The sequence below is a fragment of the Pseudorasbora parva genome, chromosome 10 (genome assembly GCF_024679245.1).
Source record: "Pseudorasbora parva isolate DD20220531a chromosome 10, ASM2467924v1, whole genome shotgun sequence".
NCBI lineage: Eukaryota > Metazoa > Chordata > Actinopteri > Cypriniformes > Gobionidae > Pseudorasbora > Pseudorasbora parva.
The window spans coordinates 37,633,889-37,661,328 of NC_090181.1; the positions used below are offsets into that span (position 1 = coordinate 37,633,889).

Consider the following 27,440-nt stretch of genomic DNA (forward strand, 5'->3'; position numbering starts at 1 on the left):
TTGGGACCTCATGATTCCCTACGTGCTCTTTGGGATCCGCGAAGTTCCCCAGGCCTCCACTGGCTTCACCCCCTTTGAGCTCCTGTTCGGCCGTCAACCACGTGGGCTCCTGGACGTCGCCAGGGAGGCTTGGGAGCAGCAGCCTGCCCCTCATCGCACCATCATCGAACACGTTCGACAGATGAGAGAGCGGATCGATCGAGTGATGCCATTGGTCCGGGAACACCTCAGCAAGGCCTAACAAGCGCAGCAACGCCACTACGACCGGGCAGCCCAACCACGGGAATTCCAGCCCGGAGACCGCGTCATGGTACTGGTCCCCAGCTCTGCCTGCAAGTTCCTGGCCTCATGGAAAGGACCATATACAGTACTGGAAAGAATGGGACCAGTAACATACCGGCTGAGACAACCTGGACGACGGCAGACAGAGCAACTCTATCATATCAACCTCCTGAAGAAGTGGGTGGGGACCCGGGACCAGCTGGCGGCTTTGAGTCTCACCGATCTCGTGGTTGTGGACGTCAACCCTCACCTTTCGGCTGCCCAGAAGACGGAGCTGCAGCACCTGGTCAGTCAGTTCCAGGATGTGTTCTCTTCCCAACCCGGGCAGACCAACGTGATCCAGCATAACAGCAAGACCCCCCCCCCAGGAATCATCGTCAGGCAACGGCCCTACCGCGTCCCGGAAGCTCGTCGGCAGGCTATTGAGGATGAGATTCAACAAATGCTAAAGTTGGGGGTAATTGAACCATCCCTGAGTCCGTGGTCCAGCCCCATTGTGATGGTCCCAAAGCCGGATGGCACCCTCCGTTTTTGTAATGACTTCCGCCTGAACGAAGTCTCTGAATTCGACGGGTACCCCATGCCTCGGGTCGACGAGCTGCTGGACCGCCTCGGAAGGGCCCGGTACATCAGCACCCTAGACCTCACCAAGGGCTATTGGCAGGTACCACTCTCTGAAACGGCTAAGCCGAAGACTGCTTTCTCAACCCCCAGTGGCCACTGGCAGTACCGGACCCTTCCCTTTGGGCTGCACGGGGCCCCCGCGACATTCCAGAGAATGATGGACATCATCCTGCGGCCCCACCAGGCGTACGCAGCCGCCTACCTGGATGACGTGGTGATCCACTCCGAGGCATGGGAAGAACATCTGGATCGTCTGCGGAGGGTGCTCTCGGAGCTCCGGCGGGCTGGACTCACCGCCAACCCCCGCAAATGCCACCTAGCCCTCTCCGAGGCCAAGTACCTGGGCTTCCAAGTCGGCCGAGGCCTCATACGGCCGCAGGAAAAGAAAGTAGAGGCCATCCACTCGGCCCCAAGACCCCGGACGAAGACCCAGGTACGAGCCTTCTTGGGGTTGGCGGGGTATTACCGATGTTTTATCCCCAACTTCTCCTCTTTAGCCGCCCCCCTGACAGACCTGACCAGGAAGGGGCAGCCGGAGAAAGTATGCTGGACCCCATCGCTTGAGGAGGCCTTTGCCCAAGTCAAAGCAGCGCTGACGTCCTCGCCCGTACTCCGTGCTCCAGACTTCAGCTGCCCCTTCCTGCTGCAGACGGATGCCTCCGACACAGGACTGGGAGCCGTCCTGTCCCAAATCCAGGAAGGTGAGGAGCATCCGATCATTTACATCAGCAGGAAGCTGTCCCCGGCCGAGAGGAAGTACGCCACCGTGGAGAAGGAAGCCCTGGACATCAAGTGGGCAGTCCTGGAGCTCCGGTACTACCTCCTAGGCCGCAAGTTTACCTTGGTCACAGACCACACGCCCCTACAGTGGATGGCCCGCGCCAAAGACACCAATGCCAGGGTGACCCGCTGGTTCCTAGCGCTCCAGGACTTCCACTTTGAGGTACAACATCGGGCCGGGGCTGCCAACGCGAATGCCGATGGCCTCTCACGGATCTGGACAGCGTATGCAGGTCTGTCAGGGGTCATTCCCCACCCTCCCCTTACATCATCCCTGCTGTCTCCGTTTGTTCACAGGACCAGAGCGACGCTTTGGGGGGGGGGGGGGGGTTTGGGGGGGGAATGTGACGAGCATCCTCGGAAGAATCGGCGTCGCCCTGGTAACCAACACAAAACACCTGCACCTCCTCATCGCCGGCTGATCGGTCACAGCTGCTCCCAATCAGCCCACAGCCACATAAGCAGCACAGACTGAGCAGATGAGGAAGACTGAGGTCTTGAGCCGACAAAACGCTGGTCTAACCTTTGTTTCTCTGTTCTCCCCAGAAAGCAGCGAGTGACCGACAGCCCACCCCTTTGGAGCACGTCTGGGTCACCCACTTTTGGTTGGACTGAAGTGCACTTAAAGCACCAGCCATCACGCACCGGCTTCCCTTCCTTCACCAGTTTGATTTCACTGTAAATAAATCTACCCTCCGGGGCCACTTTTCACGAAGCCTGCCTTGTCGAGTGGTTCTTCACCCCGTGACTATATATATATATATATATATATATATATATATATACATACATACATACAGGTCCTTCTCAAAAAATTTGCATATGTGATAAAAGTTCATTTTTTTCCATAATGTAATGATAAAAATTAAACTTTCATATATTTTAGATCCATTGCACACCAACTGAAATATTTCAGGTCTTTTATTGTTTTCATACTGATGATTTTGGCATACAGCCCATGAAAATCTAAAAAAATTAGCATATCATGAAAAGGTTCTCTAAACGAGCTATTAACCTAATCATCTGAATCAACGAATTAACTCTAAACAGCTGCAAAAGATTACTGAGTCTTTTAAAATCTCCCAGCCTGGTTCATTACTCAAAACTCAAATCATGGGTAAGACTGCCGACCCGACCCTATCCAGAAAGCCATCATTGACACCCTCAAGCGAGAGGGTAAGACACAGAAAGAAATTTCTGAACGAATAGGCTGTTCCCAGAGTGCTGTATCAAGGCACCTCAGTGGGATGTCTTGGGAAGGATAAAGTGTGGCAAAAAACGCTGAGAAGAGGTGACCGGACCCTGAGGAAGATTGTGGAGAAGTACTGATTCCAGACCTTGGGGGACCAGCGGAATCAGTGGACTGAGTCTGGAGTAGAAACATCCAGAGCCACCGTGCACAGGCGTGTGCAGGAAATGGGCTACAGGTGCCCCATTCCCCAGGTCAAGCCACTTTTGGGCTACAGAGAAGCAGCACTGGACTGTTGCTCAGTGGTTCAAAGTACTTTTTTTGGATAGAAGCAAATTTTGCATGTCATTCGGAAATCAAGGTGCCAGAGTCTGGAGGAAGACTGGGGAGAATAAAATATCAAAATGCCTGAAGTCCAGTGTCAAGTACCCACAGTCAGTGATGGTCTGGGGTGCCATGTCAGCTGCTGGTGTTGGTCCACTGTGTTTTATCAAGGGCAGGGTCAATGCAGCTAGCTATCAGGAGATTTTGGAGCACTTCATGCTTCCATCTCCTGAAAAGCTTTATGGAGATGAAGATTTAGTTTTTCAGCATTACCTGGCACCTGCTACCTGGTAAATGGTTTACTGACCATGGTATTACTGTGCTCAATTGGCCTGCCAACTCTCCTGACCTGAACCCCATAGAGAATCTGTGGGATATTGTGAAGAGAAAGTTGAGAGACGCAAGACCCAACACTGAGCTTAAGGCCTTAAGGCCGCTATCGAAGCATCCTGGGCCTCCATAACACCTCAGCAGTGCCACAGTCTGATTGCCTCCATGCCACGCCGCATTGAAGCAGTCATTTCTACAAAAGGATTCCCGACAAAGTGCATAACTGAACAGAATTATTGGAAGGTTGACTTTTGTTGTATTAAAAACACTTTTTTTTTTATTGGTCGGATGAAATATCGGTCGGATGAAATTTTTTGAGAATTTTAGGTTTTCATGAGCTGTATGCCAAAATCATCAGTATTAAAATAATAAAAGACCTGAAATATTTCAGTTGGTGTGCAATGAATCTAAAATATATGAAAGTTTAATTTTTATCAATACATTATGAAAAAATAAAAAAAATAAAAAAAAATAAAAAAAATAATTATATATATATATATATATATATATATATATATATATATATATATATATATATATATATATATATATATATATATATATAAGGATTTTCACTATAATAAAATGAAATATGACAAAACACAGCCAAGTCTCTTTTTGATAAATGTCAGTTTATGTGTGTGATCAATGATATAATAGTGCAAGTAAAAAGTATAATAAGCTATACAAGAAATAAAGTGAATAATTCAGTCAAACAAAGTTAGTGCTATACGGTTACGTTAAATAGCCTAAAATATAAAACTTTACTCTGCCCTCAACCAAAACGGTCTGTCAGGGAACAAATTATAGAGTCATGAGACCAAAGATCGCCCGCTAGATCTACACAAGACAAATTATATCTCATGTTAAACCACAACAGAGTCTGTAACATGTCTGTAACAGAGACTTCAGAGTCAGCCGCAGATGTAAGAAGGACTAACCGAGTAAAGGCTGCTCTCGGCAGGGTTAACGAGCGCTGAGCACCCACTGACTGACTGGATCTCACAACTCTGAAAACGGCAGATCAATTTGTCAAAAAGCCTCCCTTTTATAAATAAACCACAGATTTGAGCTTTAAACAACTACATTGTTGCCTGGAAAAAAGTCTTAAAACTACATTTTGTGACACATTAATAGTAGTATTTTTTCTCATCTGCTATTGACATTTGCTGGTCAGTGCGAGATGCATTCTGGGATACCAGTCTGTCTGAAGTTCACAAGTCTCCTCTCAATGCATCCTCAATAAAAGGGGAGGATCAAGAACACATCCAGGTATTAGAACTGTACTTGGCTAGAATGTGAACTTTGAATTGGAGCAGCAGTACTTGACCAGCGAAATTATGATTCACAACTGAGATTGATGACGATTGCTTTCGTCCTCTGGAGTTCTTTCTCCCGAGTCGAACTTGGCAAGTCTGAACTACCAAGGATGCAAGTCAGAAGTTTGCGTACTTTGTATTGAGAAACGGCCACTATCACACACTCAGTTATTGTCCGGTCTCATTCACATCAAGACAACCATTTATGCTTACCTCTTGGACTCTCTTAGAGATACTTACCTGTTTCCAGCGTGATCCCAAGTCTACTTTGTTGTCCCTTGTCTCCTGTGAAGTTCCCAGTGTCTCATCGGTTCCTGTGGATCTCCCATCTGCCTCATCTGATCACTCCGTTCTTCATCTCAGTCTCCAGGAAAGTTCATTTTTCAGTCACCTTCACTGCACCTACCATTTCACTTCAAGAAAATATTCAGAAAAACGGCCTGGGATTCCTTTGTGGGTGAGCAATTATACCATTTAAAACAAGGCACAATGAATGTAAATGAGTATGCTCTTCATTTTAGAACACTCACTGCTGCCAGTGGATGGGACAATTTATCGACAGGGATTGGACCCACGAGGGCATTTGCATCTCGATGCATACAAAGATACCATTGGGCTTGAATGTTTCATACAACTCTCCATTCGCTTCGCCACTCGTATGCAGTCGTGTCTTGAACAGCACTGGGACCAGCCACCGTTTATACCATCCCTCCGCCAATCAGGATCCGTCAGCTCCCCAGAACCAGCCATGCAGCTGGAAAATAACGCTCACTGAACGGCAGAGGCGTCTGACCCAGAATCTGTGCCTATATCGTGGTTTACCCACGACCCATGGTAAGTGCCATTCTTCCTTTCTAAATAAAATGAATTCACTATTCACTCACCACAATTGTAAACCTTACTGCTGCCAGTATCTCCATTCCAGTTAGCGCTCTCCTCAACTCTAGGTCAGCCGGCAATTTCATCTCTGGTGCCATCTGCCATCAGCTCAAGCTCAAGACGACAGCCACGCAATCCACCTACCAGATCAATTGATAATGGGTAGACCCCTCAGCCGAAGACAAGTGCGTTCCAGTGTCGGTCCGGTACAGCTTCAAGTGGTTATCCTTCACGTGGAACAACTCCATCTGCTGACTTCTTGAGGAATCCACCACTGGCTTGTTTCTAAGGTGCCCATGGTTGGAGCAGCACAACCCCATCCTCTCCTGGAATAATGGAAAAGTCCTGAATTGGGACGATAGCTGTTTCTCAAACAGTTTCTCTGCTTTCCCTGTTCCATCCTCTTCATGTCCCAAAGATTTGTCACCCTGCACCACTTCCATCGAGAGCCCGGTAGAGAAATGTTTGGTGGACATTCCTCCATGTTACCCCCCTTCAGTGAGGTCTTCTGCCAAAAGCAAGCCTCCAAGCTGCCTGCCATGAGATTGGGCCATTGATCTGCTTCTGGGTGAGTCAGTGCCCCATAGGTGGATCTAACCCCTGCCTCTACCTGAGGAGAAGACTATGGAATAATACATCAAGGAGGCTCTAGCACAAGGTTGCATCAACCTGCCCCTGCTGCATCTAGCGTCTTCTCTGGCCTTGCATTGATTACAGAGCACTCAAAAAAATCACAGTAAAATTCCATTATCCCCTTTCTCTCATCCCAGCAGTGCTAGAACATCTCCATGGTGCCACTGTCTTCACCAAGTTGGACCTCCACAGCGCATACAACCGGATACGTGAGGGGGACGAGTTGAAGACTGCTTTCGTGACCCCTACTGGGCTCTACAAATACCTCAACATGCCGTATGGACTGGCCAATACCCCTCTGTATTCCAGAACTTAATCCATGAGGTGCTCCGGGAGTATCTCCACAAATCCGTGCTGGTTTATATCGACGACATCATGATTTACTCCCGGAGCATGGCCAAACATTGCCACCACGTTACGGAGGTCCTGGAACGCCTAAGGGAGTTCCATCTCCTCAAGGCCAAGAAATGCTCTTTCTGTCAACCCTCAGTGCAGTTCCTTGGCTACAAAATCGATAGCAGTGGCATACAGATAGACAAGGGGAAGGTGGATGCCATCAGGAACTGGCCCACACCCACAACCATCAAAGAGCTTCAACGTTTCCTAGGATTTGCCAATTTCTACCGCTGTTTCGTCTAAGATTACAGCATAAGCTCCAATCCACTTACTCAACTCATCCATGACAAGCCCAAGTCTCTGTCCTGGACCCCAGCTGCCATCCAAGCCTTTGAAACCCGCAAAGAAGCCTTCACCACTGATTCCCTCCTTGTTCATCTAGACCCGAGAAACCCTTTGTTGTTGAGGCAGACACCTCGACCACCTTGAGTGGGAGCGGTTTTGGCCCAGCAGCAGGGGAACCCAGGTAGACTCCATCCATGTGCCTTCTTCTCCCGCAAAGTTAACCTGACAGAGGTCAACTACAACATCAGCTACAGAGAGCTTCTCACCATCAAGCTAGCTCTTGAGGAGGCATTGGTTGGAGGGTGCCCAACATCCATTTCTGGTTCTAACTGACCATAAGAATCTGGAGTATCTCAGAGAAGCCAAGCGATTAAATCCACGACAGGAACATTGGGCATTGTTCTTTACCCACTTCAATTTCACAATCTCCTATCACCCAAGAGTGAGGAATATTAAGGCTGACACATTATCCCGTCTCTAAAGTCCAGACAAAAAGTCAGAGGAATCTGAGCCCATTTTGCCTGCGAAACTCTTCATGAGTTATATTGTGTGGTCTGAAGAGACCCTGCCCTTCTCCAATGCCTCCACCAACACTCAGCCGAGTTGTCCCCCAGGTTTGCTATACATAACCCGGAAACAACGCACTCCTCTCATCCACACATCCCACACATCTTTGGGCACTGGCCACCCTGGGGTCAATGAAACCCTCTTGCTGCTGAAAGAGCGCTTCTGGTGGCCGAATATGGCAGCTGACGTCAGAAGGTACATGCAGGGATGCAAGGAATGTGCCCTCTCCAAGAGCCCTTGGCATCTTTCCTCCGGTAAACTACAGCGTCTGCCCGTTCCCAACAGATCCTGGTCACACACCTAGGAGTAGATTTTATCACTGACTTCCCTGTTCCTGATAACTGTACCTGCATCTTAGTGATTGTTGACAGATCTTCAAATCTTCATATCGTCTGATTCCTTTAGGAGGTTTGCCCACAGCCATGGAGACTGCTGAACTTATGTTCAATCATATCTTCAGATACTATGGAATTCCAGAGGATATTGTGTTGGATAGAGGGTGGCAATTCACTTCAAGGGGTATGGAAAGCCTTCTTTTCTCACCTAGGTCTGACTGTCAGCTGGATACCATCCACACTCGAAGGGGCAGACGGCACGGAAGATCACAGAGACCGGGCACTTCCTCTGTACCTTCTGTCATAAACACCAGGACTCCTGTAGCCAGTTCCTGGACTGGGCAGAGTATGTACAGAACTCCCTTCGGTAACCCACCACCGGATTCACCCGCTTCCAGTGTGTACTTGGTTACCAACCCTCATTGTTCCCCTGGTCCGGGGAACCGTCGGATGTGCCAGCGGTTGACTACTGGTTCCGAGAGAGTGAGGGGGTCTTGGACTCAGCACACCACCAGCTTCAACGGGCACTGTGCAGATCCAGAATGACAGCCGACCTTTGTTTGTCCGATGCTCCAGCTTACCAACCAGGATATAAGGTCTGGCTGTCAACCAGGGACATCAGGCTGTGTCAGTGCAGTGCACTCCTTCACCTGAGTACTGATCACACACACCTGCATCCCATCAGTACAGCAATCACCAGCAGCACTAAAAACACTCCCACGCACTCTAGACTCATTCGCATCAAGACATCCCTTTATGCTTACCTCTTGGACTCTCTCAGAAGTACCTGTCTTCAGCATGATCCCTTCTGTATTGTAACAGAGTCAGCAATGAGCAAAGAGAATGTAGGATGCTTTTTAAAATCCTGTGATAGGTAAACTTCTCTGTGTTACTTGCACTTGTGAATAAAAAAACTGGAGAAAGTTGCTGTCAAGTTGCATGTTTCAGAATCCTGCTACCACTGGTGAAATACATGGAAATTAAGTGCACACAAAACATATTGATGTTTGAAAATAATAAGAATTAAAAAAATAGATTTTCAGAGAAAAATGTTAATGTTTCTATCCAATTGGGCACAGAAAGTATGCCCTTCAAAAGCAAAATTAAACTGTATTAAGCTTGCAAAGATATTAATAGCAAATCAACATTATAATTCCATAATATTAAATCTATCTCTATCTTTTACTACACATCACCTGAATTTGAAGTTTTCCTTCTTATTGTTGATGAAACCATCTGCCAAGTCTCTGGGAACCACAAACTCCAAACTACTCTGCTCCTCACAGTCCACAAAGAACCCCTGCAAAGAGGATGCTTAAGCATGAGTACACATAATATTTAAATTAAAATGATACATGATTATATATATATATATATATATATATATATATATATATATATATATATATATATATATATATATATATATATATATAATATATAACACAAAATAACATGATTATAACACATATATTTGTTAAATAAATATAAACAACATTTATTTACACCTTACACAACTATAAGACTTTGCTTGAGAGTTGGTTTAAGGGGGGAAAAAACATTTAGTCTGTTTATGATTGACCTTCTCCGTTCCACATGGAGCTCACATGTCCATTGTTTTTTACAGTTTTTCTCAATTGCTAAAACACTATTTCTGAAACCTTGCTCCATTTTCTGAAACCATTAAACACAAAACCTCCTCTTCAAGCACTATTCACAAAACCTCTGACTTCTCTTGCAAAATGAAACTTTCGCCTCAAAACAGTTTTACCTGTGTACCTGTGTTACACTGCTCTCAAATCATAAACAAAGTGATCAAAATGATAAACACTATCAAGCAATCAGTAAACAATACAGCAAAAAATAGAAAACATATTGTTCAAAACAGTTCTCAGGCAAAAGTAAATTTTTAATCTTAAAACAAATTTCATATTTTTCTGTCATTGTCTTGTGATGAATGAAAACATGTTTCATCATAGTAGCTCAAAATTTATCAGAAATTATTACTATTCTGCATTGCTTTGCAATTTTTTGTTCTTCCTCTTGCTTGTAGCCCTATTTTTACCAACTCATTCTCATGAAATGCATATACATCACAAATTGTATTTATTGTGCGATTTATACGGCACAATTATTTTTTATGTGCATATGATTTGCATTGTCACCCCATTGGGTAGGTTTAGTTGTTTGGAGTATGTGCACATAACACAATATAAAGTACATATCATATGCACACGAAAACTGCGTAACATATGCTCATAAAAACTCATTTTGGCACATAAATCACACGATAAATACAATTTGTGCTATAGATACGCATTTTCATTAGATTAGGCTGATTTTTGCAGTACTGTACTCTGCATCTTACAAGCTCGTTCTTTGTTGATATGAAACTGCAACCAGTCAAAATCTATTGAGCAGTCAGTACTGTAAACAAATGGAAAGCAACATGTTCAGGGCAATAAGATTTGTTAATTGTACAGTATACAGCCTACAATGCACTGTACTTATATTGGTTGTCTCATCATTTGAAACAGGTTAAATCAGTTTTGAGTGGTTGTGTTCATTAAATGACATTGTGTTCTCTATTTGTATTTGATTGTTGCCACTTGTGTTAACCCGTATGAATGGCATGTGCATTAGAGAGCAGTATGTGTCTTGACAATGAGAATGTGTTTAGAGTTTTGCTGAAAAGTCTAAGTGAGATCTGCAAATTGTGTTTTATGATGTGAAATGGTTTAAGGTATTGACAACAGACTGCACAATTAGCTAAATGAGTTCAGGCAACTGAGAAATTTGTTCAGCCGATGGGTTTTAGTGTTTTAGCAATTGAGAAAAACTGTATTATTTTTTTTAATGTAAGGACTCAATGCTATATATATATATAATATATAATTCTTTTCTTCTTTTTTTTTTTTTACAACACTGGCAAAGATTGTTTATTCCAGCATGTGTGCATACAGCAGGGTGCACCAGCCCAAAATTTACGTGCATCCAAAAATTTCCCCGGCTCGCATAATACCAATTTCAAGGTCACCTTTTTATCACGTTGCATTATATTAATATTTTGTAAATGACAACATAATTTATGCTGTAACACAGGAATTAAAATCAAGCAAAAACAATGATTTGAACATCAGCCTACTCTTTTAAAACTACAGTTTTAACAAAGCATTATAAATTAATTTAAAAAATGAAATAATAAACAATGAAATACAACTCATAATAAAAAAAAGGAATTTTTGATTTCCTCTGCCTGCTATATCACGCTTTGATTGTCATAATTATGTGGCTTACTAGTAGGTTGCGGTAGACTAGTTTTTTATATTTCTTAATAAAATTGGGCCAACTGGAACAAATGTTATAATGAAATTATGAATTATTACGGGTAGATCACCACAGGAAAGTTTTTTCAAAGAGCCAGAAAGTAACATTGCAGCAGGCACAACAAATGAACAACTAAGCGTTTCAGTTAGGACAGTAGATATATCAGCAAATATCATTCACAAAGAGATTATATTTGGAATATAATGTAGCAATGCACAATCACAGTAGTGACGCCGACTGCGTTAACGTTAAGCGTTAGTGTAGCTGAGGGAAATGTTGCAGCATAATCTGCCAGTCTCTGATCCAGTCTTCAAAGGAATATTACAAACAGCAAACGTCAAAACTAAAGAGTACACACAACAATTTTGTTTTGGTGGTTTGCTTGACAATGTGAGTATAGGGCTCTTTTACTTTAATGGTAACGTTAGACTTTGTTTTTAATTAGCTTAAAACATCTATTCCTAGAAGATGATTCTCGCGCCGCTCACTGACATTGACTCTGCTGACAGGCGGTTGTCATGACAATGAAGAAGTTTAGGCAAGAAGTTTAGTTTTAACTAAAAATTGGGAAATTAAACTTTATCTTGGTTGCTCAGGGCAGGGAACTGGGAATTGTGCGAATTAACTAAACGTTTTATTTACTTCAAGCGCTTGCGCTGTTGTGTTCAATAGTATCCAGGCTACACTTGAGTTACTGACCGCTATACCGTCTTTAACTGGGAAATCTGAATGCGGACCACCAGTGTGCTATGAATTCTGGGATAGGGTAGGCTGTGAAATTGTGGGAAGGTTCCATCTGCTGTACCCTTCCTTTGCCTGAGAACCGAAGGGCGCATTTTGAAGTCGCTCATGAATTGCGGCAGCCTTCGTCGCACCGCTGTGACGCAATCGCACTTCAAATGCGGCCTTCAGAGGTGCAGCTTTCACTTTGGGACAGCCTTCGTAGTAGGGATGGGACGAAATATCGTTTGACAAAATATCGCGATACAAAACGTGACGAAACGCATCGAGGTCGAAAAAAATGTATCGCAAAATAAAGATAGATGGCACTGCTGCATGATTTGGGTATATGAGGGTGGGGTGCAGCAGCAAACATTAATAGGGAAAGAAAAGGGTTGACATTAGCAATAATATTCTAAACCAAAAATGCAGTTATTGCCTACATAAACTACCATATTTTCTGTTTAACTTTTATTAGACTCCAGAAAGAAAAGGGCGTTTTTTCACTGAGCACATTCTCTGCAGTCTGAGCGCGATGCACTGCAGCTCACTCTCGCTCATGTCTGAGGTAAATCATTAACACCATCACCGCTTACAGTACACCTGTTTTATTGAACTAAATACATTACAATCGGCTAAAACGAATGCACAGGTTACTTTCCTGAACAAGCGCGCTCCCGAGTCCGTGTTCTTCACACTGTCCACGTGAATCGCGGCCCAGTTCGGCGCGCACGCGCAAAATACCGGCAGTTCAACAGGAAATGCGGATCTCTTAAAGGGGCCGCACTATATTCCTACTCGTGTAATATGGACCTCCTCCAGGTATGGTGTGGTTCTGGTTCGCTCTCTGGTACACATTAACAATTTTTCATACAAACTTTGCCCTGTACTGAATTAAACTGCCAGTGTAAAAACTCCCTTTTCTTAAAATGAGAGAAATCACTAACAGTTACTTACTCATTATTTTTAAGTTTAGGCTTAAGAGAACAATTTCTTAGATAAACATATCTATGACCTTTGATATGTCTAGTCTTCATACTGTATTGATTATAATTGAATAAGTATGGTTTCACTAATAATAAATGTACATTTCCATAAAGCATGCATATTTGTCCATACCTATGTTGATTAGAGTATTAAAAACTTAATTTAAACTTAATTTAAGATACATTTACAATTGCTAAAAAGGTGCGATTTAAAATCGAGTTAACTCATGACTCATGCAGTTAATTGCGATTCAATATTTTAATCGATTGACAGCCCTATAGTGCCCTCCACAATTATTGGCACCCCTGTTTAAGATGTGGTCACGGACTTCTAAAAATTCTTCTTTTTTTTTTAAACAACATAGAACCAAAATGCAAAAAAAGAGAAAAATCCTACCTTTTCGACATTACTTTGGTGGTAAAAAAAAAAATCACAGATTTGAAAAAAATAAACATTGATATCGTATCGTGACGTATCGTATCGTAACCCTGGCATATCGAGGTGCATCGTATCGTGAGTTTAAGTGTATCGTCCCATCCCTACTTCGTAGTGCCGCTGAGACGTAATCGCACTTCAATTGCGGCCTTCAGAGGGTGCAGACTTCACATTGGGACAGCCTTCCTAGTGCCTCTATGACGTAATCGCACTTCAAATGCGGCCTTCTAAGTGCGCGCACTTCACTTTGGGATACAGTTAAGGACTGAGACTGTTGCTTCTGCACCACACATTGGCCCTCATTTATCAATCTTGCGTAGAAACGGGTGTATATGTTGGCGTAAGATTATGCTTATACTCCTCTCATCGCCTGATTTATGAAGCTGTGCGCACCTCTGCAATCCAGGTGTACGCAATACCTGCCCTTGATAAATTCCGCGGCTGAAAACGATCGTCATTAGAATAACACGCCCCTATATATTCAAGTCTCCGCCTCCCCCACGCCCTCATTTTACGCCATGGACAAACAGAAGACGGCAAAGAAGTGGAACTTCTCCGACTTGGAGATCGGGCGCGCTCAATCATCTCACTACTCCACTAGTCAGGGCACTGATTAGAACATAAGTCAATGGGCTGACTCCCTGATCAGTGCCCTGACTACTGAACTAGTGAGATGATTGAGACGCGTCCATCGAGACCATCACCAGGGAAGTGGAAAAAAACCCCGAAATTGTTTTATTTGGGAGTTTAAAGAGTGGAATTGGCACCTACAAAAACAAAATATGGACACAAATAACGAGTACTGTTATAGTGTGGAGGTTGAGAAGCGCACTCCAGCAGTTTAAATAGCTGTTTGGATGATAAATTACCATCACTGCATTATTTTACAACACGTTTTGAAAAAATTAGCATTTAATTTCGTATCACGGCACATGTATTGGGGTGTAAAATAGTGATGATGATGTGATGTGGAGTAAGATTCATTCACATTAATAATTACATGACGATTTGTAAGATTCTTATTATTATTATGATTATTATTCTTAATGACGCTTGTTATTCAGAAGAAGAGTGTCGTTTTTATTTATTTTATTATTAATTAAAAGAAGAAGGTCATTTTTATTATTTTGTCAGTCTGAATTATTTTAGTCCCAGTGCGTGCGCAGCTGCCGGGCCAGGCGGGCCTGAAACGTCAGATAAAGCGCACAGGCTCGCGACAGGAGGAATACATATGCCTACAAATCAAACGCTTTGGTAAAGTCACACAAATTAAACATTGACGTTCATGTTGCACAAAAATAAACACTGAATGTTGTTGTTGTGGTTTTTAACAGTGGATCATATAGCATATCTTGCCAGTGCGTTTTGTGGTGTTAGGAATTGCTTTTCTGCGCATTTTCCCACTAACTCAAACGTGCGTACACCACCTCCTGAGCTGACGTAGGATTTGAGCGTGCCGTACGCCAACGTCCATATTGATAAATCTCAAAGTCACCTTGGGTTTGGGTGTACGCAAGGTGTACGCTGGAAATATGGTGTACGCACTTTTGATAAATGAGGGCCATTGAGAGGACTGAGTTTTGATCGAGAAAGAGATGTTGCCAATCAGAAAGCGGCGTGGGTGTACTTTATGTTTTAGAGTGTTTACTATAATAAAGAGTGCCGTCCCAGTCTCGCCGCCCCCGTCTTCTAACTTCATGCCCACACACGAACATACATTACAGGGGGTAAAATGTGTTATTTTGGGAAGGTTGCCTGCTAAAATTCGCATTCTAGAGGTGAAGCATTGTTTGACTGATAGACAACTAATCTGTAAGTGTTTGTAACTTTTCTCATTTGATTGTTTGTTCATTTGTTGTTGGATAAGTGTGTCTGTGTAGCGCAGTGGTGTGTATTATTAGTTTTGGTGTAGTCTCGCGGTGTGTGTGGGAGTTAGCATTTGTTTGGTCATTGCCACGTTGTGAGTGAGCGTTTGTTGGGGGCGTGGCCAGCAAGGTATTAAAAGCCTCATGTGTTTGTAGCATTTGGCTAGAGGTGAAGCATTAAGTGTTTGTAACTTTTCTCATTTGATTGTTTGTTCATTTGTTGTTGGATACGTGTGTCTGGCAGTGGTGTGTATTATTAGTTTTGGTGTATTCTCATGGTGTGTGTGGGAGTTAGCATTTGTTTGGTCATTACCACATTGTGAGTGAGCGTTTGTTGGGGGCGTGGCCAGCGAGGTATTACAGTTTTTCTCAATTGCTAAAACACTATTTCTGAAACCTTGCTCCATTTTCTGAAACCATTAAACACAAAACCTCCTCTTCAAGCACTATTCACAAAACCTCTGACTTCTCTTGCAAAATGAAACTTTCGCCTCAAAACAGTTTTACCTGTGTTCAAAATCAAACACTGCTCTCAAATCATAAACAAAGTGATCAAAATGAGAAACACTATCAAGCAATCAGTAAACAATACAGCAAAAAATAGAAAACACATTGTTCAAAACAGTTCTCGGGCAGAAGTACATTTTTAATCTGAAAACAAATTTCATATTTTTCTGTCATTGCCTTGTGATCATAGTAGCTCAAAATTGATCCGAAATTATTCCTACTCTGCTTTGCTTTGCATTTTTTTGTTCTTCCTCTTGCTTGTAGCCCTATTTTTACCAACTCATTCTCATGAAATGCATTTACATCACATATTGTATTTATTGTGCGATTTATACGGCACAATTATTTTTTTTTTAGTGCATATGATTTGCATTGTCACCCTATTGGGTAGGTTGAGTTGTTTGGAGTACGTGCACATAACACAATATAAAGTACATATCATATACACACGAAAACTGCATGTGTAACATATGCACATAAAAACTCCTTTTGGCATATAAATCGCACGATAAATACAATCTGTGCTATAGATATGCATTTTCATTAGATTAGGCTGATTTTTACAGTACTGTTCTCTGCATCTCACAAACTCGTTCTTTGTTGATATGAAACTGCAACCAGTCAAAATCTATTGAGCAGTCAGTAGCCTACTGTAAACAAATGGAAAGCAACATGTTCAGGGCAATATGATTTGTTCATTGTACAGTATACAGCCTACAATGCACTGTACTTATATTGGTTGTCTCATCATTTGAAACAGGTTAAATCAGTTTTGAGTGGTTGTGTTCAATCAATGACATTGTGTTCTCCATTTGTATTTGATTGTTGCCACTTGTGTTAACCCGTATGAATGGCATGTGCATTAGAGAGCAGTATGTGTCTTGACAATGAGAATGTGTTTAGAGTTTTGCTGAAAAGTCTAAGTGAGATCTGCAAATTGTGTTTTATGATGTGAAATGGTTTAAGGTATTGACAACAGACTGCACAATTAGCTAAATGAGTTCAGGCAACTGAGAAATTTGTTCAGCCGATGGGTTTTAGTGTTTTAGCAATTGAGAAAAACTGTAAAAGCCTCATGTGTTTGTAGCATTTGGCTAGAGGTGAAGCATTGATTGACTGATAGACAACTACTCTGTAAGTGTTTGTAACTTTTCTCATTTGATTGTTTGTTCATTTGTTGTTGGATAAGTGTGTCTGTGTAGTGCAGTGGTGTGTATTATTAGTTTTGGTGTATTCTCGCGGTGTGTGTGGGAGTTAGCATTTGTTTGGTCATTGCCACGTTGTGAGTGAGCGTTTGTTGGGGTGTTCCCAGCTGCTTTCAATAACGATACTCAGGTGAGTATAAAAAGCGTGATAGTCCGCGGCAGCGTGAAGCCCTATTTGTGTGAAGACCGACGAGTGTAAAGACCTCAACTCTTCCCTGTGCAAGACCGACGAGTGTAAAGACTTCAACTCTTCCCTGTGCAACTCCTCCCGAGCAAGGACCCCGGCAAGCCACTTGAGTATCATCTTCCTTTTCATTATTTGTGTTCGGTTCTTTTCTAATTCCTATCTGGCCTTTTCTCTGATCTGTATTCACCATGTGCTTTTAAATCTCAACTATTACTACTAACACTCGTAAATCACGCTCTGTACGCACGAGACGCCGCAATCCTAATAATTTGCACTATATCCTAACATCCTCTGCTACTTTACTCTCTATTCCAATGGGTCTCTGGAATTGCCAGTCTGCTGTAAACAAAGCAGACTTTATTTCATCTATTGGGACTCATTCTCAGAATGAGAATGAGAACCTGGATCAAACCAGAGGACACTGCCACTCCTGCAGCCCTCTCAACCAATTTAACTTTTTCACACACTCCTCTTCCTATTGGGAGGGGTGGGGGTACTGGTTTGCTTATCTCAAATGATTGGAAATTTACCAATCTTACCATCTCTACCGGCCAGTTCATTTGAATCGCACTCAATCACTATTACTCACCCTGTTAAAATCCATGTGGTAGTGGTCTATCGTCCTCCAGGTCACCTCGGTAACTTTGTGGAGGAGTTGGATGTGTTACTTTCTAGCTTCCCTGAGGATGGCACTCCACTGATTCTGCTTGGTGACTTCAACATCCGTCTTGATAAACACCTAGCCACAGACTTCAGCACTCTACTGACTTCATTTGACCTTAAGTTAGTATCTACTACGGCTACTCACAGATCAGGTAACCAATTAGACCTCGTCTACACACGCAACTGCTCCACGGACAACACTTTAGTTACTCCATTACACACCTCAGACCACTTTCTCATCACTCTTAACCTCATACTGACTCCTGATACAACACATACTCCTACACAGATTACCTTTCGGCGTAATCTACGCTCACTCTCTCCCTTTCGCCTATCCACTATGGTTTCATCTTCACTCCCTCCACCTGCTCAGTTCTCAGCACTGGATGCTAATAGTGCTACTGAAACTCTTTGCTCCACTCTAACATCCTCCTTAGACAGTTTTTGCCCCCTTTCATCCAGACCAGCCTGCCCCACCCCATCACTGGCTTCCTGCCAGTGCAATAAGTGTAGGATGGGAGTTATGTGATCATATTTATGAACTCTCATAAGGACTCTGACAGCGCTGTTCTGGATGTATTGAAGCATCTGGATATTTCTGCCAGAAATCCCACTGAAGAGTCCATGCCTAGTAGTCCAGCCTGGTGGAGACAAAGGCATGGACAAGTTTCTCTGCATCAGGAAAGGTTAAAAGGGGATAGAGTATGAAGATGTTTCGAAGGTGATGGAAGGAAGTTTTACAAATGTGCTTAATGTGGTCATTGACGGTCAGCTGTGGGTCAAACCGAACCCCTCGATTTGTAACTGAGGAGGAGGAAGTGATGACCTGGCCGTAAAGATGAGCTGGGATAAGGGAGAGGAGTGGACCTGATGAGGGGTGCCAACCAGTAGTACCTTGAAGTTCAGCTGGATGAAGTTAGTTTCCGTCCATGTTTTATCTCCTCAAGACATGTGGTGAGTCATGACAGAGTTGTGGAGGAGCTCGGGCAGTTTTGATATAAACTTGCATGTCATCAGCATAACAATGAAAAGATAGTCCATGTCTGCCTATGACAGGGCCGAGAGGAAGCATGTAGAGGATGAATAAGATTGGGCTGAGAACCGACCCATGCTGAACACCACATGTAACAGGGAGCAGCCTGGACTCACATTCTCCCAAAATAACATGCTCGGTCCTGTCAGAAAGGTAGGACTGAAACCACTGCAGTGGTGCTTCAGATAGTCCAATGGTATTGTGGAGGCAGTCCAGGAGGATGATATGGTCCATGGTGTCAAATGCTACTGATAGGTCGAGGAGAATGAGCAGTGAGGGTGATCCTGAATCAGCGGTCATTAGAAGGGTCACTCTAAGCAGAGTTGTTTCGGTTCTGTGGGCCGAGCGAAAGCCTGATTGAAATATCTCAAATAAGTTGCTATTTTTTAGATGGTTGTGGAGCTGAGAGGCGCCTTCCTTCTCTAGAACCTTTGACAGGAAGGTGAGGTTTGAGATCGGCCTATAATTAGCAAGGTCCTTTGGCAATAATAACAACAATGCAATGCTATTCGACATAGCTTTTATCATTGTGTATTTTCTGTCAGATTTTTTGACCCAAAGTTACATGAGATCACAGATGGTAATATAAAACACTCAACTTATAAAGTATAAAGTGATATGAAGCAAGTTTTGAATAAAACATGATTTTGATCTTATAAATTGTTGTTTTGCTGGTGTGCTAAGCTAACATGCTAGCTTGCCCTAAAATGCACCTGCCACAGAGCAAATTCTTTATTTTTATGAACATTTTTGAAATGTAAAACGACTGAAATGTTTATTTGCAAGAAATGCATTTGATAGAGTCTCAGAGAAGGTGAATTGAGAAGTTTGATTAGAAATTGTTTGAATAGAATAGTTTGAATAGAGAGTCGTTAGTAATTACAATGCAGACAAAGGAATAATAATTAATGCCATAACCGGGCTGCAGAGGTGTGAATGTGTGCTGGGGAAACAAACTGAATGGGACAGTTTGCACCTCAAAACAATAGAGGCAATACACTAAATGAAATGGCAATAAACATCAGTTGATGTTTTAGAGAAATCTCAAAATAAAATCACATGACATGATTTTGTAAAACATTTAATAAAATTCAGAGTTTTAGACTTATCATCTTCAGATTTGAAATAACATGTTCAGACTTGTGGCTTTAGCTGTAGTGCATTTCTAGATTGCTCCAAGGCCAACTTAAATTTTATTTTCATAAAGATATTTCATACAAATACTTTACAAACCTTTGAAGCTTATTATAGCAATTTTTCATTATAAAGTTCAAGTTCAAGTTCATTTATTTATATAGCACATTTAAACAGCCGCAAGACAGACCAATGTGCTTTACAGAGCAAGCATATAAAAATAAAAGCAGCGAAACATACAAGAACATAGAGAACAACTAAGCTAAGATTAAGTATAGAATCAAGACGCAAATGTAAAAAAATAAGAACAGTCTAAGATAATTAACCAATATGCTAACGAGAATAGATACGTTTTGACCAGAGACTTAAAAACAGAGAGGTTGGGAGCAGTTCTGATCTCCAGAGGCATGGTGTTCCACAGACGAGGCCCTGCCACCGCAAAAGCATGCTCCCCTCTACGCTTAAGTCTGACACGAGGGACTACCAGCAGCGCCTGGTCGTGGGATCTGAGACTTCTGGACGGAATGTACGGATGAATAAGTTCAGAGAGATAAACCGGTGCTAGGTTGTGTAAAGATTTGAAGACGAAGAGAAGAATTTTGAAATCTATTCTCTGCCGGACTGGTAACCAATGTAAAGATCTGAGGATGGGAGAGATATGATCATATTTGCAACAATTATGGATGAGTCTTGCCGCCACATTTTGGATTAATTGAAGACGGGAGATTTGAGAATCTGATATACCGCAATATAGTGAGTTGCAATAATCCAGTCAACACGTGATGAAAGCATGAACCGCCATTTCTAAAGTTATAGGAGTGAGAAAGCCTTTGATTTTAGATAGTAAGCGAAGTTGGTAGAAACCAGATGAGACTACAGATGAGATGTGTTTATCAAACTTTAAAGACTGGTCAACAAGAACACCTAAGTTCCGCACTCCTGTAGATTTAAAGGGAGATAGACTCCCCAAGTCTGGGCATGTGTACTGGGACCTTTCACTTGGGCTGAAAATAATGACCTCAGTCTTATCATCATTAAGGGATAGGAAATTTTGAGCTAGCCAAGTCTTCACCTCCTTTAAGCATAGATGAAGAGAGTGTAGTGCTGTAGGATTATTGCACGTGATTGGAATGTAAATTTTGGTGTTGTCTGCGTAAAAGTGGAAAGATATACTGTGTTTCCTAAAAATTGTGCCCAGCGGTAGCATGTAGAGAGAAAATAGAGAGGGAGCCAAAATAGAGCCCTGTGGAAGACCACATCTCAGGGGTGCCATGGAGCTGGAGAAGTTTCCCATTTTTGCTAAAAACTTTCTGTCAATAAGGTAAGACTGAAACCATGACAGGACAGAGCCTTTTATGCCCACCCACATCTCCAGTCTTGCTAACAGAGTAGGGTGGTCAACGGTGTCAAAAGCCGCTGACAGATCTAGAAGAAATGGAAGCTTCAGCTTAAGTTCTGCCAGGAAGACTTAATCACTTCGTCACTTATTAACCTAATCTCTGTCCAATCACGTCTTCATATTTTCTGTATAAAGGTCGTAATTACACGTTTGAGTTTGAAGATGCCGATGCGACAATAACCTCCATCCTCCCCACCACCACCAGGATGGTTCCGTCCATACCTCCAAAGGGGGGTCGGCTGCGCCCCTGCCTTCATCTTCAGGCAGGAATATGCTGATCCGCTACCCTCGGATTATAAACTATGGACGGGGCCTATGCCAAAACTTTATTATGCTTGCTGGGCTGTCAATAAATGTATGCTTCATTCATCATTCTATCTCCTGAGTCTTTCTGGTAGAACTAGAACCACAGTGTCTCCACAGTCAGTGGAGAGATAAATGTCATTTAGCACTCACAGGAGAGCGGACTCAGTGCTGTGGGCAGTCCTAAACCCAGATTGAAAGACCTCATAGAGTTATTAGATAAAAAGTGTTGGAGCTGATCCAACACGATTTTCTCCAATAACTTGGAGATGAAAGGTAGGACAGAGATCGGCCGGTAATTTTTTAAAACAGAAGGATCCAGTGAAGGCTTCTTGAGCAAAAGACTGATCGTAGCTACTTTAAGATTGGCCAGAACAGATCCGGTGCCAAGACACTTGTTAAAGCAGCACTAGGTAACTTTTCAACCTTCATAATATATTTTTTAAGACTCTTGTGATGATAAATCGACTTACAATAGGTTGAATGACACGTCTGCCATAGCCTGATGGGGTCTGTATCGTTTTTAATCGTACTTTTAAACTTCGGGTTTCGGGTAGTAACCCAAGAACAAAAAGAACTACAAAATTCGACTGCTTTACGGCATATACGTCACTTCCACCAACACCCACACTTCCTTAAATTCGGACGTGCGAGCCCAACTTTGTTCGTTGGATAATATAGTCATGTCCAAAGCAGCAGAGACAAATAAGAAAGAAAAGGTTTTGTTGGAGTAAAGCAATAAGAGGTAACGAAAAAGTGATGGGATTAAAGGCAGGACCAGGATCAACATTGGACCAGCGTTTGCTCGTCGCCGTGAGCTGAAGGAGGCGTGTCCGACCGATGCTGTCATGCTTGTTACAGTGATTACCTACCACTCAAACATTGAACTGAAGTATCATATAGATTCTGTAAAACGGTAACCAATAGACTACTATAATGACGCTAGCTTGTAAACGTGAGCATCGTGATTATTTGGCGTTTGAAAAAATAAAACCCATGAAATTATATTCATATGACATGCTGAAACATATGCCACTGACTGTAACGTTACCTGGGATGAAGACATTTCACACTCGCCGCCAGAAGAACACCTGCAATGTGAACTCCTCCTGCAGTGTTCAGGTTAACTATAAGTGCTCCACCAACCCGCGGCACCACTTTTATGAAGTTATTTGGCCTACACTGCACCACTGTATATATATTTTTACAACCTGCCCCGCACCATATAGACATACGGGGTCCGCGGGTTATGAGACGACCCACGCATCACTAGTTCAGGGCTATCAGGGTTGTCATGTCAACAAATGCACACGCGATGGCATCCCCTGTTGTAGGATGACAGATCTTACGACAGTAGTTGAGGACATTATTTTTTCCAAACTGTAGGGGGACCCCGAGAGCAAAAGTTGCCAAGTGCTACTTTAATAAGGGATACCATACCTGGACCTACCGTGTTGGTGATTCATTTTAAAAATCTCGGGTGAATGATATAATTTGGGCAGAACGATGGTTTGAGCTTGGAGCTCACATCCTTCAGTGTCTGGAGGTTAATAGGAACAAAAGCCTCCCAAACACAGGAGGTACACGGCATAATAGAGGGGAGAGTTAATTTAGGGCAGATACTAGTCCTTAATGTTGTGATTTTGTTAATAAAAAATCTCTGGAAGTCTTCACATAGAGCATCTGAGGCAACAGACAATTTAGCAGATGGGTTTAAAACAGAATGAATGACAGAAAACAAGATCTTAGGGTTAGAGTGATTGGATTCAATAAAGTTTGAGAAGTATGCGGCATTAGCTGATTTAGCAGTGATCGGGTATGCTGTACACTGTAAAAACTGTTACTTAAATAAAACTCAAAAAAATTAAGGCAACATTTTCCAACTACTTTTTGTAAGTTTAGTGAACTTCTTGGTTTTTTGAGTTGGTAAAAATCAGTATTATCTATTTTACTGTATGCTAAAAAATTAAGTAGAGTCTACAAGATAAAGTAAAACATTTGAGTTTAACCATTGTGTAAATGAGCAGCATATCGACCAAATCATACTTAGTTAAAATAAGTAAAATTTTAAAATAAAAATTGTTTTTATTTTAATTAATTAATTTACTCATTAATTTAGATAAATTATTTCTTAATCCACTTTAAATAATTAGTTACCATTGCCATAACGTTAATAAATAAGGAAAGCGATGTATTCGTTTCCAACGTTTATTGCTCTATAACAGCTGTCATAAACAATTGGGTACATTTTCTGTAATCAATTTTAATGTAACAATAATGGTAATGTAAACATTTGTAACATAAAAAATTACAGAAACTTCTGACCTCATCTTTAAGTGCAGCATTGAACACCTATAAAGTTCAATCTGTGTACTCTTAACACTGACATTAAAATACAGTGACTCTTCACCTGAGCGATACATAAAATGTACAGTACATTACCTTTTCATATTTATTAAAACATAATAAATTAATACAAGAACACATTTTAAGTACAATCTGTGCCATATTCTACTAGCCAATTAACAATTAAACATTCAGAACAATCTTCTGAAAAACACAAGATTGCCATTTGTGAGTGTGAGGCTGGCATTTGACCAACTAAATCAGAAGTTTGTTTTTTAATGTCATGAATCAAGAGGAAGGTTTTGGGCGCAGTGTGTCAAGTCCCACAAAAAGTATTTGGAACATCTCAGATGTTTTGCAGAGTTGTGGTGGATACTGCAGGTTCAGAGCATATGTCATACCCAGAAGCAGGCAACATGCCCTAGGATTCCCTCAACGATGATGCCCACTGCATCTGGTTCACGACAGACATATATCTGCATATTGCGCAAGTCCTTGTGCACACTGCTCTCTGTTTTTCCCTGTATGAGACATAAACAGAACAATAAATGGAAACAGAGAACAATCTTCAAAAGCCTTCAATAAAATCACACATTAAAAGTTCACAAAATGTTTTAAGTTTGGTCGAGCCAGCTCCTGCACAGTAAGCCTGGCCTGTTGAACTGGCTTCATAGTACAACTTTCAGTACAGTCTCACTTGACACAACAAACCTGCGAGACTAAATCACATACACAAGTCACCTCCAAGGCCTAAATCCTTAAAGGGGAGAGGGGTTCAGCTGGTAACACATAGGTGTGGTTAAGTAAAAGTATCTGAAAATGCCACTCTTACAGTTATATCAGCAGATAATTAATGACTCCTGCATTCATGTAAACAAGGATTTTACTTCTGTGAAGCTGCAGTTGAAAAATATGACAGTATATTTTAAATCAAGTTTACTAGCCACTGGAAGACTAATTTTGATTAGACTAATTAAAAGATTAATTTTGATAACTGGTTCCTGTGCAGACATTTGGTTGTTTGTAGGTGTGTTTTTGAACTTTTGACTGAGCCATCAGACAAGCCATTTCCACCCCAATTATAGTATTTGTTCTTAGACAAGCTAACCAATCCTCAACTCCAGCTCCGTATTAAACTCAGACAGACATAAGATTGATATCTGAGGAATAAATGCTTCCCCCCAAAAAAAATTAAAACTATGCTTTTTAAACAATACTTACATAGTAGTCAGAGATGAGCTCTTGCCCACTCTCTCCCATGTTTTCGCATCTCAGAGTCTCTCCTTCACCACAGAGGTACTTGGATCCTATAGTTGGCAAATGAATAATGAAAAACTGAATCTAGCAGCCAATATAACTACAATGCAATTATCAGTGTGGGTCTGTACTACCTATTTAACAGAGCTTACCGGCATATTTCTTTCTTTTATATTTAAAATTAATTAGCAGCTGTAAACAAAAATGTTTTTTGCAATATTCATCTATAGGCAAGACAAGAGAATAAAGTACTTATTGTATGAATATGCCCCTGCAACATTGTTACCACTTTTGCCTCACCTGTATCAGTTCCATTAACAAGTTATTGATGCGTTGACCAACCGCTCCACCCTTCGCACTAAACAGGTCGAGAAGTTTTGGAGTACTTGTCCAGCTGGGACATAAACACTGATTCTAGTGGAACTGCAGCACACCTTCGGAATTCTTCATTTACCTGTAATACATCAATTGTTTAACTGTTATTTGGAACACAAGAATTGACAACCTTTCATTTTAATGCAATCCAAAAATCAGAAAGGGATGATACTTTTTTTTTCCGTTCCTTTTTTCCTGACACTCAATAACTGACTTTTGGTTACCTTAATTCCTTTAAAATGACAGATAACAACAAACCTCTGAAACATTTATCTCAATTCAACCTACTAAAAAGCTTACCTACTCCATGAACTTTTCCTCCCAATAGATTTGATGGTCTTCTAAAGAAGCAACACAGATGAAACAAAAGTTTATTTAGGAAAATATCAGGATCATTGATGTTAATGCAACGCAAAATAAATATATAATCTTTTTACTAGATCAAATGGTTTCAAAATATTTCAGACAAATATATAAACAGATTAAGTAAAAGCATTTAAAAACTGATTAAACAATGTTGAAGGGGACTAGGTCCATAAACAGCTGCTTTGCAACACAACAACACATTTACGAATTTTCATGATACCACGTTGCAGAGACACCAGGAATATATTATGTCATGTCCTCATATTTTTCAGCCATGCGGGGATAACAGTAACTACAAACCTAACAGTTAACGTAACTTTTATTGTTAATTTCACGACCTTCGGTAGGCCTCATGCGGCGCCAGCAAAACTGACAAACTTAATGCTGTCTGAAACAGGCGACGCTTTTACATTTTAGTTAAAAAATGCGTGCTCATTCGGCTAAAACCTAACTTGCAATGTAAATAGCTATACTTACATCGGTTGCACGTTGTAAGATCCTCAAAACTCCACAGAAACCCGAAACTGGTCCGGTACAGCCAGGTGACAACGCGCAACGATCTCGTTCGTTGTTTTGCTGCAGCATGTGGGCGTGTCGTGACGTTTTACTTTAGATATAAACACTTAAATAGAGTTTTGTAGAAACAATTTATTGTGAAGGTCAGGGAAATCATTTTTTTGATAGGTAATAATAAGTTGCAAAAACATTCACACTTTTTACTTATGTAAAACTTAAATTAATTCAAAAATAAAAGAAAATCAATTTATTGGAATAAATATACTTTTTAAAATAAATTCCTACAGACAACACCCTGAATTACTTTTTACAGTGTAAGTGAGGCTTTGAACATGCGGAAGGAGACACTTTGCCTGTCCCGTTTCCATTTGCGTTTGGCCTTTCTACATATTTGTCTTTGGAGACGAGTGTCAGAATTTTGCCACATATCTGATTTTGGTTTGGGTTTGTGAGGCTTAAGAGGAGCAGTCACATTTGCACATAATATTGACTTTACAGTAAACTGCCAAGTGCCTGCTTTCAAATGAGACCATACTTATGCTTTTAGTGCAAAGGATTCATGAACTGTATCTGTTTTAGTCTGAGTATGAATTTCTTAGGATTTTTTTAAAAGTAGGGGTTCAGCCTAACAGGTTAAAATATTAGATTCTGAAAAAGGTATAAAAAAAAAAAGTATTGAAAAAAGTATTAAAAAAATGATCCATCCTGTTACATTTCTTAATTAGGATAATGAAATGTAGAAACATTTGATTTGCTTCTACTCAGGCCAGCCAAACACCAGCACTAGGGGTGTGCCATATCATGCCATCCACGATAATACAGTGTAAAAACCTTGTGGCGACTTACAGAAACCGCTTGACTTCTGTAATTTC

General features: G+C 41.6%; 1 protein-coding gene and 1 long non-coding RNA gene across 3 annotated transcripts in view; both read right to left on the reverse strand.

The window, feature by feature from the left end:
• The window catches only part of kif6 (kinesin family member 6), a 340,398-nt gene that overhangs the window by 300,557 nt on the left and 12,401 nt on the right, over positions 1-27,440 (reverse strand). Inside the window, exon 2 of the mRNA XM_067456029.1 lies at positions 9,140-9,243. Within this exon, the coding sequence (XP_067312130.1) occupies positions 9,140-9,243 (104 nt within the window). The remainder of the gene's footprint in view (positions 1-9,139; positions 9,244-27,440) is intronic.
• On the reverse strand, positions 24,035-26,545 carry LOC137090743 (uncharacterized). 2 transcript variants are annotated; one of them, XR_010907962.1, is made up of 5 exons: positions 26,530-26,545; positions 25,987-26,027; positions 25,612-25,765; positions 25,276-25,361; positions 24,035-24,575 (listed from the first exon to the last, which is right to left on the reverse strand). It is a non-coding gene; the product is annotated as an uncharacterized lncRNA (long non-coding RNA). The 2 variants fall into 2 exon arrangements; XR_010907961.1 differs by lacking the exon at positions 26,530-26,545 and having other exon boundaries at positions 25,987-26,138.